Raw genomic sequence first — 17,225 nt, forward strand, 5'->3', positions numbered from 1 at the left:
GGAGTTAATTGTGGACTTGCTAGGTTAGCGCCAGAAGCACGGCGACTCTTGCGGGCTGCCCCCAGCGCATCCTCGGACTGTGTTAGTTGTAGACACAAATGACGCCTTTCTCTGTTTCGAGTATATGTGACAAATAAAGCTAACCTTTAACAAGGAAGGTTTAAAATTTTTCTTTTTGTGTATTGTATGCTTGAGACATAGGCTGCAACCAATCCAATATCTAGACCAGAGGGCTTATTAATTAGGAAGGTTTAATGTTTATGGATAATGATTGCCAGTAAGTTGATTCAAAGAAAATTGGGGAAAATTATAAAGATGTTGAGTGCAACTTTTACCAAAAGATTAGTAACATGAACTAATGGCTTTGGCAGAGACAAATAATTTGGATCTAATGAGTGTTGCTGGGACACGGGAATTAGATATTCTTTTAGATATTCATTCTTGGGAAGGAGAGAAATCAAAATCTGAATCAGATTCACTATCACTTACTGTACACGATGGGAAATGTATTGTTTAGCAGCAGCAGTGCTGTGCAAATGCAAAGGTATGAAATCACTATGAAGTACAAAGATAAATAAAGCCTGCACGGAAAGGGACAACGAGGTCGTGCTTGTGGGCTCACGGACCATTCAGAAACCTGCTGGCAGAGGAGAAGAAGCTGCTGCTGAATTTTTGAGTGTGGATCTTGGGGCTCCCGTCCCTGCTCCCTGACGGTCAGTGATGGGAAGAGGGTTTGTCTTGGATGGTGCAGGCCCTTCACGATGAATGCAGTCTTCCTGAGGCACTGCCTCTTGAAGAAGACCTCGATGGGTGGTAGGATAGTGCCCATAAAGGATCTGGTGGAGTCCCTAAAGTGGGAAAGAGTAGGCAGTGGGGAGAAATGGCCAATAGAAAGGAGACTGTCAGGCTCGTCAGAGGAGGTGATGACTGTGGAGGCCAAGTCATTGGGTATATTTAAATTGGAGGCTGAAAGGTTCTTGATTAGTAAAGCCATCAAAGGTTTCAGAGAGAAGGTAGGAGCATGGGTTGGGGGGATAATAAATCATCCATGATGGAATGGCTGAACAGACTTGATGGGCTGAAAGGCCTTATTGCACAATGTCTTATGGCTTTCTGGTCTTTTAGAATGGCTGGAGGTCAAAGATAAAAATGTACAACAACTGGCATAGACTGGTCTACAGGTGCCCTACAGTGCAGCACAACTGGAGAAAGAATTAAATAAGAAACATTAAAAGGCATCTTTCACTAACGATTCTCAACATCCAGGACATCCCCTCTGCCCAGTACTGCCCATTTACCTCGTCTTTGCTGCTTTACATTGGGGGAGCAGCATCGGAGCCAGTGATGCAAAAGGGCTGAATAAACTCATCAAAAAGGCTGGATCCGTCCTTGGCTACAACCCGGACTCTGAGTCAGTGGTGGAGAGAAGGTTACAAAACAAACTGTCACATCCTTTCCATGACCTACCGAGTAAACACCTTTTCAAACAGACTCATTCAGCTCCGCTGGCACAAGAACCATTACAGAAAATCTCTTTGTGAGACTTTAAGTGTTGCTGCTGTAACAAAAGAATTTCCCACTTGGGATCAATGAAGTATTTATTATTATTATTATTATTATTATTATTATGGGGAGCTTTACTCTTCAGGTGGACTGAACAAATCAAACTGGCACAAGTAGCTTAGGGGATGAATTCATAGAAAGCGTTTGGGACAGTGTTCTGGAGCACTGTGTTGTTGGAGATGGTATCTAAGATGCTATCTCATGTAATGAGACTGGCTTAATTAGTGAGTGATCCTCACAGGGAAAACGATCACAATACGATAGAACTTTACAAGCAGTTTTTGCAGAAGATATGTATCGGTCAGAAACCCGAAACTTAAATAAAGGCAATTATTTAGGTATGAAGGAGGTTAAGCAGATTAGAAGGTTTTCTGGTGCATAAACAAAGATCAAGATTTAAAGAAATATTTAAAAATTCTCAACCATTTGAGGGACAAAAACTCCTTGGAAAGTAATCTGTATACGGCAAGCCACCCGATTAATCAGAGCGTTTCATTTAATCTCATTTAGGTTAATTTCATATCAGAGATTGCTCACGGTATGCAACCTGAAGTTCAAACTCTTCACACTCTCCACAAAACAAGAATGAATGATAGAATATCGAAGCCCCCAAAACCTGCTCCCACCTTCTCAGAAGCAGAAGCAAAAGCATCAAATACCCCCCCCACTCACACCAGAAGAAGCACCGACCCCCCCCATCCTACACCGTGCAAACAACAGCAAAGGCCCCCAGAGAAACCTCGATGCAGAGTCCATCAAAACTACAAGATGTCGCTTGTTCGAGTAGCAAGATTTTAGCGAAGAGCAATTAGTTACCAACAGAGGGCAGTGTGGTAGTTAGCGGTCAGAGCATTACTTTACAGCAACACTGATTATCAATCAGGGTTCAATTCCCACTGGAATTGTACTAAGGAGTTTGTACGTTCTCTCCTTGAATGCATGGGTTTCCTCCCATATTCCAAAGATGTACAGGTTAAGGTTAGTGAATTGCAGACATGCTACGTTGGCGTTGAAAGCATAGCGACACTTGTGGGCTGCCCCCAGCACATCCTTGAACTGATGTAAAACGATGCATTTCACTCTGTTTTCATTTTTCAATGTGCATGCCACAAATAAAGCAAATCTTTAATCTTTAGGAATGAATGTGGAAGTACATTGGTCAAATCAAATCAAGTTTAATAATCATTCAACCATACATGGCTACAGCTGAACGAGACAGTGTTCCTCTGGGGCCAAGGTGCAAAACATACACAATATATTCAAAATAGCGAGCAAGTGAACAGTCATGCTAAAAACACATATATCGCTCCAGACCCTGAGCGACCTGTCCCACAAACTGATGGCACAGTTCCCGGCAGTGTGCAGACGCACGCAGATATTCCACTGATTGAACACTGGAGGGCAGCACCAACGGGAGAGCCCAACCCCCCCCCCCCCCCCCCAACCAAGCATGGCCGTCATGCTTCACCGCCTCTGGCACTTTCTCTCCTGGACTGCAGTAGCAGACAGGTCTGCGGCTTGAGGCTTAGTCCACAGTATATCCGGAGCTATGTAGCTCCCCCGCTGCCTGCCGTTCCACCAAACAAGGGAAACAGGCCTGAAGCATCTTACATTATCAATGTCCTACAGGGCCTTGCGATCACAAGAGAAACATCCAAAACAGTACAAAGGAAAGGAAGATGGATTGTGAGAATAAATTAGCAAGCAGAGTGAATCATGGAGTCAAAGAGTTACAGAGAAACAGGCTCTTCGTCCATCTAGTGTAAGCCAAAACTATTTACCCTTCCTACACCCAAAGACCTGCACCTGGACCATAGCCCTCCATATCTCTACTATCCATGTACCATTTCACTGAAATCGAGCCGGCAGGCACCACTTGCACTGGCAGCTTGTTCCACACTCTCACCACCCTCTGAGTGAAGACATTTCTCCTCATGTTTCCCTAAAACTTCTCACTTTCCACCCTTAAGCCATGATTTCTAGTTGTAGGCCCAACCTACCTCAGTGGAAAATGGAGAATAAACAGCTCAGCCAATTGGCAGGTAAATCAGTAAGAAGCTTCGAGCATGGACAGGACATCCTAGCATGTGATTGCTTAGATAGAATAGATCAAAGAACTGGACCTTTGATTTACACAGTGGATGTCAGAGATTTGTCATGGAGACGTTATGTGGACCAGATACTGGATGCTCAGTCGAAAAACACACCTGAGTCGACTGCATCCAACAAGTCACTGGAGTTTCCTCTCAGAGATGATCATGTCACACAGCAACGTGACCCCTGAAACAGAGAAAGTTGACTTTGACAAGACACCGGACAAACCTGAATCCACTGCACAGGTCCAGCGACACTATCCTAAAAGAAACAGAGCAGCACCCAAAAGACCAGATCTTTAGTATTGTGACGTAAGTTATGGACTGTTATTGTGAAAGCATGTTTACTCGAATATGGTTTGTGAAAAGGAAATTGAATGTTTTGTTACATATACTGTTTTATGTTACATTAATCTAAAGGGGGGAAAGTGTAATGTACGGACCTATTTCTTTTACCACAAGACTCCCCTTAGCACCAGGTATTGGCTGATAACTTACCCAAGCGCATTGATCTGTTGCTCTCTCTGCACAGTGAATATAAAGCATTAACTCCTCAGTGCCCCACTATTCACCATTTAAGACCTACCCTGGTCAGTCTGACATGAGTGCAAAAACTCGCACTTGCCTGCATTAGGTTCCATCTGCCAGTCTGCAGCCCGTTTTTGGCAGCTGATGCAGATCCCTCAGCAGGCCTTCCCCACTGTCCACTGCACCCCCAGTCTCGGCGTCACCCACAGATCAGCTGACCCAGCTATCATCCAGATCATTTAGGATTAGTGTAAATGAGTGTCAAGATCTCTGAGGATCTAACCCAATATATCAATGCAGCTACAAAGAAGGTGCAACAGTGGCGATATTTCATTATGAGTTTAAGACTTGGTATGTTTCCGAAGACACTAACAAATTTCTACAGATGTACCGTAGAGAGCATTCTAGCTGGCAGCATCACTGTCCGGTTTGGGGGAAGGGGCAATGCACAGGATTAAAGTAAGCTGCAGAGAGTTGTAAACTCAGTCAGTTTCATCATGGGCACTGGCCTCTGTTATATCCAAGACATCTTCGAGGAGTGGAGCTTCAAAAAGGCTGCGTCCATCATTAAGGAGCCCCACCCCAGGACATGCCCTCTTTTCATTGCTACCATCAGGGAGGAGGTACAGGAGTCTGAAGACACACACTTGACGATTCAGGAACAGCTTCTTCCCCTCTGCCATTCGATTTCCGAATGGACGTTGAACCACGAACACCACCTCACTACATTTTTATTTCTATTTTTGTACTACTTATTTAATTTAACTATTCAATACACACATACATACATATATATTTACTATAATTTAGTTTTTTTCTAATTATTACGTATTGCATTGTACTACTGCTGCTGCAAAGGCAACAGATTTCATGACATACAGTATGCTGCCGATAATAAACTTGATTCTGATTCCGTTTGGTGATTAGCACAGACTCAGAGGGCCAAGGAGTCTCTTTCTGTGCTGTATCTCCCTCTGACTTTAAATAAAATTAAAAATATAGATGTTCTACAGAACTGTAAAATGAAGCAGAGAAATAAGCTTAAACGTGGACTCAGTAGAAACAGTGATGGGTCTAGCACAAGGATTTAGATAATCAATGATTAAATCAGCTTCCAAGGGTAAATGTCGGAGGTAAATTCAGATTCTTTAACCACATGTACATCTAAACATACAGTGAAATGCGTTGTTTGCGTAACAACCAACTCAACCTAAGGATGTGCTGGGGGCGTCTGCAAGTGCCACCAACATAGCATGCCCAGAATGTTCAGCAGAACAGCACAACAACAGAAAAACAAGCCCCTTTCCCACCCTCCAACCCATCCACTCACTCACACACACGCAGTCAGGCCTCTGATCCCAGGACAGTCCACCACCCTGGCCTCCAACCTTCAGCTCTTGGCCTGGAACTCGCCACCTCACTAGCTTCGATCTCCATTGGACTTTGACCTCCAGCCCCAGGACTCGCTGACTTGGCAGGTCTCTGGCCCTCACGGACGTCCAAGCATGGGACTTGTCAACCAGGGGAATCATTAGCCCTCGTTCTCATGGCTCCCGGTGGTCACCAGAGATAGCAACTATCTCCACTGGTCTTGGGTGAGGGAGGCAGAATGCAATGGACTTCAGAGGCAGGTGAGGAAATGTGCAGAGGATGAAAGCTGGGTCAGGATATCAGGAAGGGGGTTCTGTTGATGGCCAAGATTGATAGAAACAGCAGGAGCAGGAGGAGGTCATTTGGGCCTTTCAGTGTGTTTCATTCCTTCCATATGACCCAGGCTGATCCTCAGTCCCTCTCCTTCCCCATCCAGCTCCATCTGGAACGTCGACTCTATCTTTCCAAAGATGCTGCTGAGTTCTTCCAGTATTTTGTGACTATAGCTCTTAATTTTTTTTTATTTAGTGTTATGACATGGTAACAGGCCCATCCAGCCTAATGAGTGTGTGCAGCCCAATTACATCCATGTGACCCTTTAACCTACTGACCCTAAAGTCTTTGGGACGTGGGATAAAACTGGAGGACCTCATGGTCACGGAGGGAACATGCAAACTCCTTACTGACGGTGGCGGGATTTGAAACCGTGCCACTGGTGCAGTAGTGTGATGCTCACTACTACATTTTTTGATTTGGCTTCTGTGGATGAGAATTCTGCACATGAATTCCTCTGAGTGAAGAAACTTCTCACCTCACTTCTAAATGTCTTAATTTGTAACCTCACACGGCGACTCTTCATTCTACAACCTTCGCTGAGGGAAACTTCCTCCCTGTTGGACCCTGACAAAATGTTGTATGTTGAGGCCGAGTTGAGCTAAAATCTTGTGTCAATCCCACCATTTCATTAACTACTCTGATGAACTGAGGGTATCTCCTTTCTTAGGCGCTTTGACCACCTGGTGTGCATGACATTCCAGGTGTGATCTCATCATTACAACTTTATTCCCTGGGACGTAGGAGACTGAGGTGAGATTTGACAGAAATATGCAAAGTTATGAGGGACATAGATAGGGTAAATGCAAGCAGGCTTCTTCCAGAGGTTGGATGAAATTTCAACTAGAGGTCATAGGTTAAGATTGAAAGATGAAATGTTTAAGGGGTAACTGAGGGGGATCTTCTTCACTCAGAGGATGGTGAGAATGTGGGACGAGCTGCCAGTGCAACCTTGTGTTGGTCATTAACACAAATGACATACTTCACTGTACTTGTGATAGATCAGATTCTGAATCCCACTCCCTACTCCAAGACAAACCAGAATCACGTATTCAATCCAATACAGTTGTATTAATTTGAAAAATATAAACTTTAATGAAGGCTACATCTCTGAATAATTACATAATTATTGTACCAAGGATTCTTAAATCAAACTCTTTTGTAATGCATAATTTACACAGAAAGTAAAACAAAATGCCATAAAACATGATTACAACACTCAAAAGCATAAAAATATCTTTATACATAAACCCTTATTAACAAAGGGAGAGGTGACCCTCACACAGGGTGACACACAGTATCAATAATACTATGCAGGCACAGTTACTGTACTGGATAAACAAGTAACACTATAATAGTGTGTAAAACTCCCACAATATTTACACAGATATTTGTACAAGTTACGCCCAGCAGGGAGGATGCTGGCTCAGACACAGCAAAGGTCAGGCTGACGGTTCAGAATGTGTTGGATTAGCTGAGTTCGGTCTGGTCTCTTGATGTGCGGTTCAGGGAGGTTCCTCTGTGCTAATTTCATGGAAGTGTTTTAACTCAAGTTAAACAGCACAGAGAAAATGAATACAAGAGCTAAACGTCTATAGATTGAATTCCCAACATTTTACAGGAGACCATTCCTTTTGCTGTTGGCCATGGGGCTTAACTTAACATCTCTTTAAGAGTTTAACATCCCCAGAACAATTAAATAATTTCTGTTTTGAAAGAGAAGTCACAACTGAAGTGAGTTTGAGATTCTGACAGGAGATGTCTTTGCAGAACTCAAGTTATGTGCGAAGTCCAATTTGGTCAGTTTGGCAGAGAATCTAGAATCCACAAAACCAAGTGGCCAGAGAGAGAGAGAAGGCGATAGATATAGAGAGAGTGAGAGTGAAAAATAGAGATCGAGGAAGGTAGAGAAAGGCACATACATAGGTGGAGAGATAATGAAAAATAAAGAGATAAAGTTCAGGAATGTCACAACGTGTGGAAATGTACAGCTGGCCGGTCGGCATCTGAAAGTGCAAGGTTCTATCAGCAGGTTTTTGAGCAGCTTCCACTTACAAGAAGGGTTTGATACCGCTTGCAAGTTTTCAGGATATGAACAATCTAGCCGCATTTTCAACCCTCTGCTCCCCGTTGGAAACTGAAGTAAGGATTACTTTGCGCGATAACAGTGGGCAGCTGTTGCTGGATATTCTCAATGGCTTCGGTTAATGATATTGGTGTAAGCAATAATGATCCAGGTTGACAAGTCAGCAACATCGGTGTTTCTGCTGCCACGTGTGATGGGCCAGGTCTGGACACCGTCTTCCTGTGAGGTTCCTGCTGTGAACGAGCACGGGATGCACAGAACCTTCCACAGGTGAGGGGGTCGGAGAGCTGTCTGCACTACAAAACACTTGCTCGTATTACAATCTGCACTTGGGCTGTTGCTGGAACTGTCCCGTGCTGGGATATTGTCACCAATCTGAAGCAAGTGATGGGCTGTGGATATTCCTGGGTCTGAAAGGCACTCGACACCATTAACATCACACGGAAGCTCGGTTGTCATTTCCACCAGAACATTAATACATGCTCATGGTTCTGGAGTAAGTAGCAGCACAAGGTTATTAAGACGTGGTGACTGGTTTCAGTAAAATGACAAGAATAATCACAATCAGCTTGCTTCACAATTTCACTCAGCTGGACAGAGAGAGGCTTCTCATCATTATGTTTTATTGTAGGGGCTTTCAGGCAGGTCACAGGGGGTAGGGTGGGCACTGGGAAGGGCAGGCAGGAGGTGGGTGGGCACTGGGAAGGGCAGCAGGGAGGTGGGTGAGCATTGGGTGATAGGTAGCAGGTAGAAGGTGTCATATCAATGCAGTAGCAGCACATTCAAACCCAAATGCACAGAAGCAGACTTAATGAATCTCAGGACGTGTTGCCTACGTCTGGACAGTCTCTTCATCCCTTCAGCAACCCAGGAAGCCACAGTTACACCTGTGCACAACCAGTGGTCACATAACCCATTTTCTGTTTAAATAAACAGTTTCTTGACCTTTATGTCTGATGCAAAGCAAACAATGCCGATGTGATGGGCCTGGGTTCCTTGACAATGCAGCTGATTTCCTTCTTTTGTTTTCAAACTGTCCCACCAAACGCCAGGACCCTGTTCTGAATAAGTCCTTTTTGATGGATCAGTCGATTCGCTCCACTTTTCCCAAGATCTTTCCCTCATACATGGGCAGCGGGCTGTCATCGCTCCGGACCTCTTCAAAAACAGCTCCACAGTCAAACTCGTTGCTGGCTCGCTTGAAGTAGTACCTGTGTAGGAAATGGTGAACGGTTAGGGCAAACGGGGAAGAGAGGGGCAAAGATCCACTCAATTGTGAGGAGATGAAATAAATGACAGACTTGCACTATAATTTAATGCATTTCAAATGGTGAGCACCGTAACTTGGCTCATTGTAGATTTTCACTGACTCTATTGTGTTTTTTTTTTGTTCTGTGAAACGTATCTCAGGGAATACGTACTTAACTAATAAGCTTACTTTGAAAATTGGTGTGCTATTTTCAATAGAGCTGAAAATATTATTTTATTTAGAGATACAGTAACACGGAGACAAGCCCTTCAAGCCCAACGAGCCTGTGCTGCCCCGTGACCAATAAACTCACCCTCCCGAAGGACTTTGGAACATAGGAGGAAACCAGTGGACTCAGAGGAAACCGATACGGTCACACAGCTCTTCCTTTTACTATCATCCTTGTGCCTCAAGAATCTCTTAAATGTCCCCAATGTATCTCCATCGCGGTGTAATAATAAGTTATACTTTCTTCCAGTCACTTTGAAAGAATGGCCTCTTGTGTTGGTCACTGTTACCTGGGGTAAAAGCTTTGGCTGTCCTCTCTAGCTTATCATCTTGTACATCTCTTATGAGGATGCGCCTCATCCTCCTTCCCTGCTCAAAAAATCCTGTGCAACTAACTGCACCTTGATGCTGTTGTGCAAAATTATGAGACAAACTTCCACATAAGCTTCTGACACCATGCGATATCTGTCAGTGTGATTGTTACGTAAAACAGCTGAGCTAGCATCTTACACATTGCCAGGTACAATCCCAACACGTCCATGAATTCTGAGAGTTAATCTGTTTGCTCACTGTTCCCCAAGCTCAGAAGTATGAACACAATTAGGGGCGCCGTGGCAGTGTAGCAGGTAGCGCCACAGTATCAGAATTTGGAGCCTCTGTCAGGAGTTTGTACGCCCACCCTGTGGAATGTGTGGCCTTTTTCCAGGTGCTCTGGATTTCTCCCATAGTCCAAGGACGTACCACATAGGTTTATTGCTCATTACAAATTGTCCCGTGATTAGACTCGGTTTAAATCGGGTCAGTGCAGCTCAATGGGCTGGAAGGGCCTACTCTGCACTGTATAAAAACAGATAAATTAGGAAAGACCTGGTATTCCACAAAATGGCAAGGTCAAACAGGTTCCAGTTTATTTATTTATTATGGGTATATTAAACATACGTTGAAGCATGCTGGAGAGCAGTCTGCAAATGTCACCACACATCCTGGTGCCATCATAGTCTACCTACAATGCTCTGCAGTACAACAGAGCAAGTCTATTTCCTCCCTCCCATCTACTCAGGCCTCCAACCCGAGGACAGCAGCCTCCTGGCCTCCAGTGAACTTGTGCACTCAAACATTGGACTTCTGACTTCCCCAGTGGACTAACAAACCAGGGCCTGGCCTTTTGGACTCGCTGGATTTGGCCTTCGACCTTCGATCTTTGATCTGCAACATAAATCCCAGGACTTGCTGATGACAGGACCCCGAACTCCAGACTCTCTGGCCTAGGGGCTCACTAGCTCTGGGGCTTCTGGCTTGCATGGATCTCTGATCCCAGGCCCGACATCTGCAAGTCAGAGGCTTCTGGGCCGGAGACCTGGGGGCAGCCTGCCTTGGGGCTGGAGGCCTGGCTGTGTGTGTGCTTGAGTGGGAGGGAGGAAAGGGTTTATTTTGCTCCTGGTGTTTGACTTGTGGAGATACTATGGAATCTTGTGAGCACTTGTGGACTGCCCAAAGCCCATTTGGTTGTTAATGCAAAAAAAAATCGCATTCCACTGCATGGTTTGTTGGACATGTGATAAATAAATCTGTATTTAAATCTGAATCTGATCCCACCTGCAGCCTGATCAAAGCTCCTCTCTGGCTATTGAATGAAAGGTGTACGGCCAACGCTGAAACGCACCCACCTCATCAAACCTGCACGCCAGAGCACACACAGCAAACCGTCCCATACCTGTAATTTCCTTTCTTGCTCAGCTGTTCCTTGAAGTGGGCCAGGGTCAGGCTGTGTCCCTTCATCATCCTGCGGTAGGGGATGTCCTCTCCGCAGAAAAAGTAGGTGACCACCAGCTCGCCCGGCTGTGTACTGTGAACCGCGGTGGTCTGCTTTTTCAGTGCCTTGTGTCTGCAAAGGAAAGGACAACATAATGACATCAAAGGACAAGGTGTGGGCTTTCAGCAAAGCATGAACATCCGACACTAACAGAGCCACACAGCACAGAAATTGGCCCTTCAGCCCAGACATACATGCTGACCATATTCATCATCATAAGACATACAGTAGGAGCAGAATTAGGCCATTCAGCCCATCGGGCTTGCTCTACCATACATTCACTTATTCTCCTTCTCAACCCCATTCTCCTCATAACCTTAGATATTCTTACTAATCAAGAACTTATCCACCACTGTTTTAAATATACCCGACTGACTTGGCCTCCACAGCTGTCTGTGACAATGAATTCCACAGATTCACCGCCTCTGGCTGAAGAAGTTCTTCTTCATCTCAGTTCTAGAGGGATGTTCCTCTAGCCTGAGGCTGATTCCACAGGTCCTAGACTCACTCACTATTGAAAACATCCTCTCCACATCCACCCTATCTAGGGCTTTCAATTTTTGGTAGGTTTCGGTTTATGTTAGTTAACATTGTGGACAATCTATGTTGGTATGATGCATTTCACTGTATGTATGTGACAAATAAAGCTAATCTTTTAATCTTTTTCTTCTAAACTCCAGCAAGTGCAGGCCCAGAGTCAGCAAATATGCAAAATTGCTGGTATGTAGAGCTGTGTGGGAACACAGAAAACACTGGAGATACTCAGCACGTCAGAACACTTCCAATGAAGAGGCTTCACCCTTTGATGTTAGCTCCTCTCATTCCCCACAGGTGTAACCGGATCTGCTGGGTATTTCCTACATTTTCTAGTTTTACCTGATTTCTGGGGATCATCTGAGGATGAGACTCATTAATGGCCTACCAGCAGCCTTAACAAGGGGAGAAGGGGTGATGTGATGGTAGATAAGGCAGTGTTATAGTCAAATTGTGGAGTGGCTCACTGCTTTCTAGTTGGTGAGCAGTGTTCATTATTATGTGAATAAAAAGCACACAACATTGATCAAAGGATCATGAAACCTTTGCAAAGCAGCTTTTTAGTTTCCATTTCATTTTGGTTACCCTGTCCAAGGTCAACTGCCTACTGAACAGCACTAGCCAGGTATCAGAGAGTGAATGCAGACAAACTTGGGGAGAGGGAGCGCAAAAGAGACGCCTTAAATATTTTAACCACTTTAATTCTGTTTCAAGTTTGCTCTAAAGATAAAAAGATAGCTTTGTCACCTGTACCTCGTTGCACAAACAACATGCGCTCAGTGTCCACTTTATTAGGCACAGCCTCCTAAGAAAGGCAGCACCTACCTACCAATTCGCCTCACGAAGTGGCCACTGAGTGTATGTTTGTGATCCTCCACTGCCGTGGCCCACTCACTTCAAGGTTTGATGTGTTGTGCACCCTGAGATGCGTTTCTGCGCGCCTCTGTTAGTAGTAACGTGGGATTACTTGAGTTACTATCAATTTCCTGTCATCTTGAATCAGTCTGACCTCTCTCATTAACAGAGAATTTTTGGCCAGAGAACTGCCACTCAATGGATGTCTTTCTTTGTTTTTTGCACCAGTCTCTGAAAACTCTCAACGGTTGTGTGTGAAAATCACAGGAGATCAACAATTTCAGAGATACTCAAACCACCCCATCTGGCACCAACAATCATTCCACAGTCAAAGTACCTTAGATCACATTTCTTCCCCATTTTGATGTTTGACCTTAACAACAATCGGACCCCTTGACTATGTCTGCTTACTTTTATGCCTTGAGTTGGCGGCAGATGATTGGCTGATTAAATATTTGCATTAATTTGCATTTAGGTGTACCTAAAAAGGTGGTCACTAAGTGTATTTCACTGTATGTCTGGATGTACACGACAAATAAAATCTAATAATAAAAACAAAACACTTCTCCAAATGCTCGTAAATCCCTTCCCTAAGAATCCTCCCCAACAGTTTGCCCGTCACTGATGAAAGACTCTCTGGTCTATAATTTCCAGGATGACCTCCTATCTGTCTTGAACAAAGGAATAACATTTGTCACCCTTTCAGAGTCAAGAGGAAGCAAAGACAACCTACAGAAGATAGATAATACTGTGCAAAAGTCCTAGGCACATATATATAGCTGTGACCTGCACAGTACTATACCTCCCTTCCCTCTCTGCTAAGCTGGCACAAGTTTACTCACTCTTCTGTGGAAGAAGTCAAGCCAGAGATCGACTGGGACAGGCTCCCTCCTGGCGCCGGGGACAAGTGATTTCTGTCTCGCTGCAAACTTGACGTAGAGTATCTGGGGAGTGAGAGACAAGGACAGTGAGACGACGCAGACAGACAAGAGAAATGGACAGAGGAAAAGGGGAGGGCTGGGTGCAGAAAATGCACTGAATGCAAGGTGGAAACTGAGGAATGGAGACTTGGGACACAGAGACCAGGACACTGACAGGAAGGTCTAAGGAACAGAAACTGTGTGAGAAGCAGAGACGGTGCAAGGTTGAGGATAAAGCTACGAGAGCAAGATGGGGATGGAGTGAGGATGAGGACAGCTTCCGTGTGTGAGAGCTAGAGCAGCTGCAAATGGTCAGCAATACCCCAGGGGACGAGGAGGTGGGTCAGTTCGTACCTCTGCTTCTGAGTTTTGCAAACTTTCTTCTCCTCTTCCAGCCGGCGCCGTGCTTCCTCCAGCTGTGCCAGGGTGTTGGGTGGGGGGAGAGGGGGCATGGCTGGGTCTTGTACGAAGGGGTGCGAGGGCTGGGCACTGGACCGTGGGTGGGTGGTACCCAAGTGTGGCCGGCTGCTTCGTTCGCCCGCGCAGCCCCTCAAGCCATCCGAGACGATTCCTCTCTTCATGCACTGGACACTGTTGGAGACATCGGCCATTACCTTCCTGGCTCTTGATCCATGTGACCCCACCCCAACACCTCCGCAAGATTCCCGGGGCCAGGAATCCTCTTTGAGCTGAGCCACCACCAGATCCTCACGGAGTCACTGACTGAAGAACTTTGCAAAGGGACCCCTCCCTAAAACTAAGCCTAGGTCATGGAGGGGGCTCTCCAGCTGAGAACCACCAACATCATCAACCCCACTCTTCACTCAGCGTACACAGGCAAAGTGCTGGAGGAACTCTGAAGATCTGGCAGCATCTATGGAGGGGAACAAACAGTTGATGGAAGGTTCATGGCCTGTAATGTTGACTCTTTATTCCCTCCATGGATGATGTGCCGAGTTCCTATACAGATCACCTCGCTCTCCCACACCAATCACTGCACCCTAAGTTCCTGCCTACACACTCCACATGTCATGCTAACATATACAATGCAAGGCCCTTTCACGGTGGAAGCAACTTCACTAAATAATCATCACTAGTGCATTCTGCTCCAGGTTTGGCTTTTTTTTTACACACAATCTGTTCACATAAGCAGCAAGTTTCTAGTTCAGATATTTATTCGGTAACAGCAAACCACTTTGGCTCATCAGGGTTCATTCTCTTTTAGTGTTAGTTATTAGGCCACAAGATATAGGAGCAGAATCAGGTCATTCGGCCTATCAAGTCTGTTCCACCATTTCATCATGGCTGATCCATTTTCCCTTTCAGACTCAATATCCTGCCTTCTCCCCATGACCCTTCAAGCCCTGACTAATCAGAATCTTATCAACCTCTACCTTAAATGACTTGACCTCCACAGCTGCCCGTGGCAATGAATTCCACAAAGTCACACTCCCTGGGAAAATAAATTCCTCTTCATCTCTGTTCTAAATGGATTCCCTCGATTCTGAGGCTGTGTCCTCCGGTCTTAGACTCTCCCACCATAGGAAATATCCTCTCCAAATCTACTCTGTCAGGACTTTCAACTTTCCATAAGTTTCAATGAGGTCACCCCTCATTCTTCTGAATTCCAGTGAGTACAGGCCCAGAGCCATCAAACGCTCCTCATAAGACAAGCATTTCAACCCCAGAATCATTTCAGTGAACCTCCTCCAGTGTCAGCACATCTCTTCTTAAATATGGGGCCCAAAACTGCTCACAATACTCCAAGTGAAGCCTCACCATTGCTTTATACAGGCTCAACATTTCATCATTTTATCTTCACAAAAACAAAATATGAATTTTTAGATGTGTACTACATGCCTATTGTCCATTTGATCGAGTGCCTCACTCATTCATTCAGAATGAGAGGGATAATAAATCAGCCATGATAGAATGGTGGAGTAGACTAGATGGGCTGAGTGGCCTAATTCTGCTCTTAACGCTCACATTAAACCCTGCCACACACACCATTCTCTCCATAGCCCATTCCCACACAGCTCACCTCTATCCCTACGGAGGACACACCACCCCACCCCCCATGTACACCTCTCCGCCATCCCCTCTCACTCAGACCCGGCTGGTGGGTACTGGGATGGACCGGGGTCCCGTACCTGTGGGTCCGGTGCTTGCTGGCAGGCCGATCGCTCTCCAGCATCCATTGCCACACACTCTGTGCCCGGTCCGTCTCCTCTCCAGGCAGCAGCGCTACGGACAGGGGCAGCGTTCCCTCGCTGGCAGCTGGGCCGGTACAGTCCGGCGCTTGTAAACTCCTCCGGGGCACCGAGCACCTACTGCAGCACAAGTGGGGAGAGGGAGGGTGAGCGGGGAAACGGGCTGACGACCGTCGGCTCTCCATCTTATCACCAATCCACTCCATCACCCTCTGTCTCTCTTGAAGTGTTGCTTAGGCCTTGGATACTGTCCCCGAATCCTAGCAGAGTAACAGCACAGATCCGGTGGCCACTTCATAATTGATTTGAACCCCTCCCCCCAACTGAACCCCCTCGCCTCCTACTGATCTCTCATGAAAGACCACCTCTCCCCCTCACCGGATCACTGACGGACCCCCCCTCCCCCTCACCTCCTCCTGATCGCTGATGGAAGCCCCTCTCCCTTCACCTCCTTTGGATCACTGACGGGACCCTCTCATCTCCTCTTGATCCCTCACGGGACACCAGCTCTCGCCCCTCACCTCCTCCTGTTCACCGACGGCACCCCCCTCTCCTTAATAATGAGCCTGATTCCGATGCTGACAAGATCTTACCCAAAGACACCCTGTTCTGTTGGCAGCGACGTCAGCTCCACCCTGGCATGGCTGCGGGACTTTGCAAAGGAGCAGCACTCGGCCCTGCTTGGACAGAGGCACTGGACCCGCTGAGTGGCCTCAGCCTCAATCTGCTCCTTGGTCTTGGGGACGGTGTGGTGGTGGATATAGTGGTGGTGGACGTACTTGGAGCCCTGCTTGGAGAGGTACCCTTTGCGGGAGAGCCCAGGGGACAGGAGCTGGGGCCCGGGTCCCGGCTGGGGCTTCGTCCCCCGCGGACACTCGGCCGAGGGTGGGGAGTGCCTCCCGAGCCCCGGCGACTGGCAGCCGGGGGTCTTCAGCACCCGCGAGAGGTGGTCGTCCAGGATGGTCTGCGGGTCGTCGTCGCAGGTGCCGGGGGGCAGCAGGGTCAGCGGGTGTGGCTGGTGCTGGGTCACAGCGTCTCTGTCCATCTCCGGCTGCTCTTTGGTGGCAGGGACCTCACCATCCTCTCCTTCATCCTGCGGACATATAGAAAAGTGCCCCTTAACAAAGTAGTCATGATCACAGCACCACACCTCCTCTGCCTCCTGGCACGCCACTCTCCCTGTAACCAAGGCACACCAACTTTTGGAGGAACTCAGCGGTAGGGGGCGGTCAAGGCATTGGGTCAAAATCCGACAGAAACGGCAATGAAGGATTCGTCTAGGTCTGAGAGTGACGGTATCCACCAGGGACCTACATGACTGACAGTAATGAAAACCAAGAGGAAGTTATTGACACAATGAAGGAAGGCGTGGACACCGCCAGAGATTGAGGACCTTTGGCGCAGCCCGAAAGGCCAGCGGCATAATGGACAAAAGAGAGAAG

The 17,225-nt window shown here is 46.5% G+C and overlaps 1 protein-coding gene across 1 annotated transcript in view; it reads right to left on the minus strand.

The window, feature by feature from the left end:
* Positions 1–6,966: 6,966 nt before the first annotated feature.
* Positions 6,967–17,225, minus strand: part of axin2 (axin 2 (conductin, axil)) — a 36,118-nt gene continuing 25,859 nt past the window's right edge. The window contains exons 6-11 of the mRNA XM_059948275.1: positions 16,377–16,876; positions 15,724–15,903; positions 13,928–14,164; positions 13,496–13,597; positions 11,166–11,336; positions 6,967–9,185 (exon numbers count right to left, since the gene is read on the minus strand). Of these exons, the coding sequence (XP_059804258.1) occupies positions 9,059–9,185; positions 11,166–11,336; positions 13,496–13,597; positions 13,928–14,164; positions 15,724–15,903; positions 16,377–16,876 (1,317 nt within the window). The 3' untranslated portion in view covers positions 6,967–9,058. The remainder of the gene's footprint in view (positions 9,186–11,165; positions 11,337–13,495; positions 13,598–13,927; positions 14,165–15,723; positions 15,904–16,376; positions 16,877–17,225) is intronic.

Source organism: Hypanus sabinus, chromosome 23 (genome assembly GCF_030144855.1).
Source record: "Hypanus sabinus isolate sHypSab1 chromosome 23, sHypSab1.hap1, whole genome shotgun sequence".
In the NCBI taxonomy this organism is placed as follows: domain Eukaryota; kingdom Metazoa; phylum Chordata; class Chondrichthyes; order Myliobatiformes; family Dasyatidae; genus Hypanus; species Hypanus sabinus.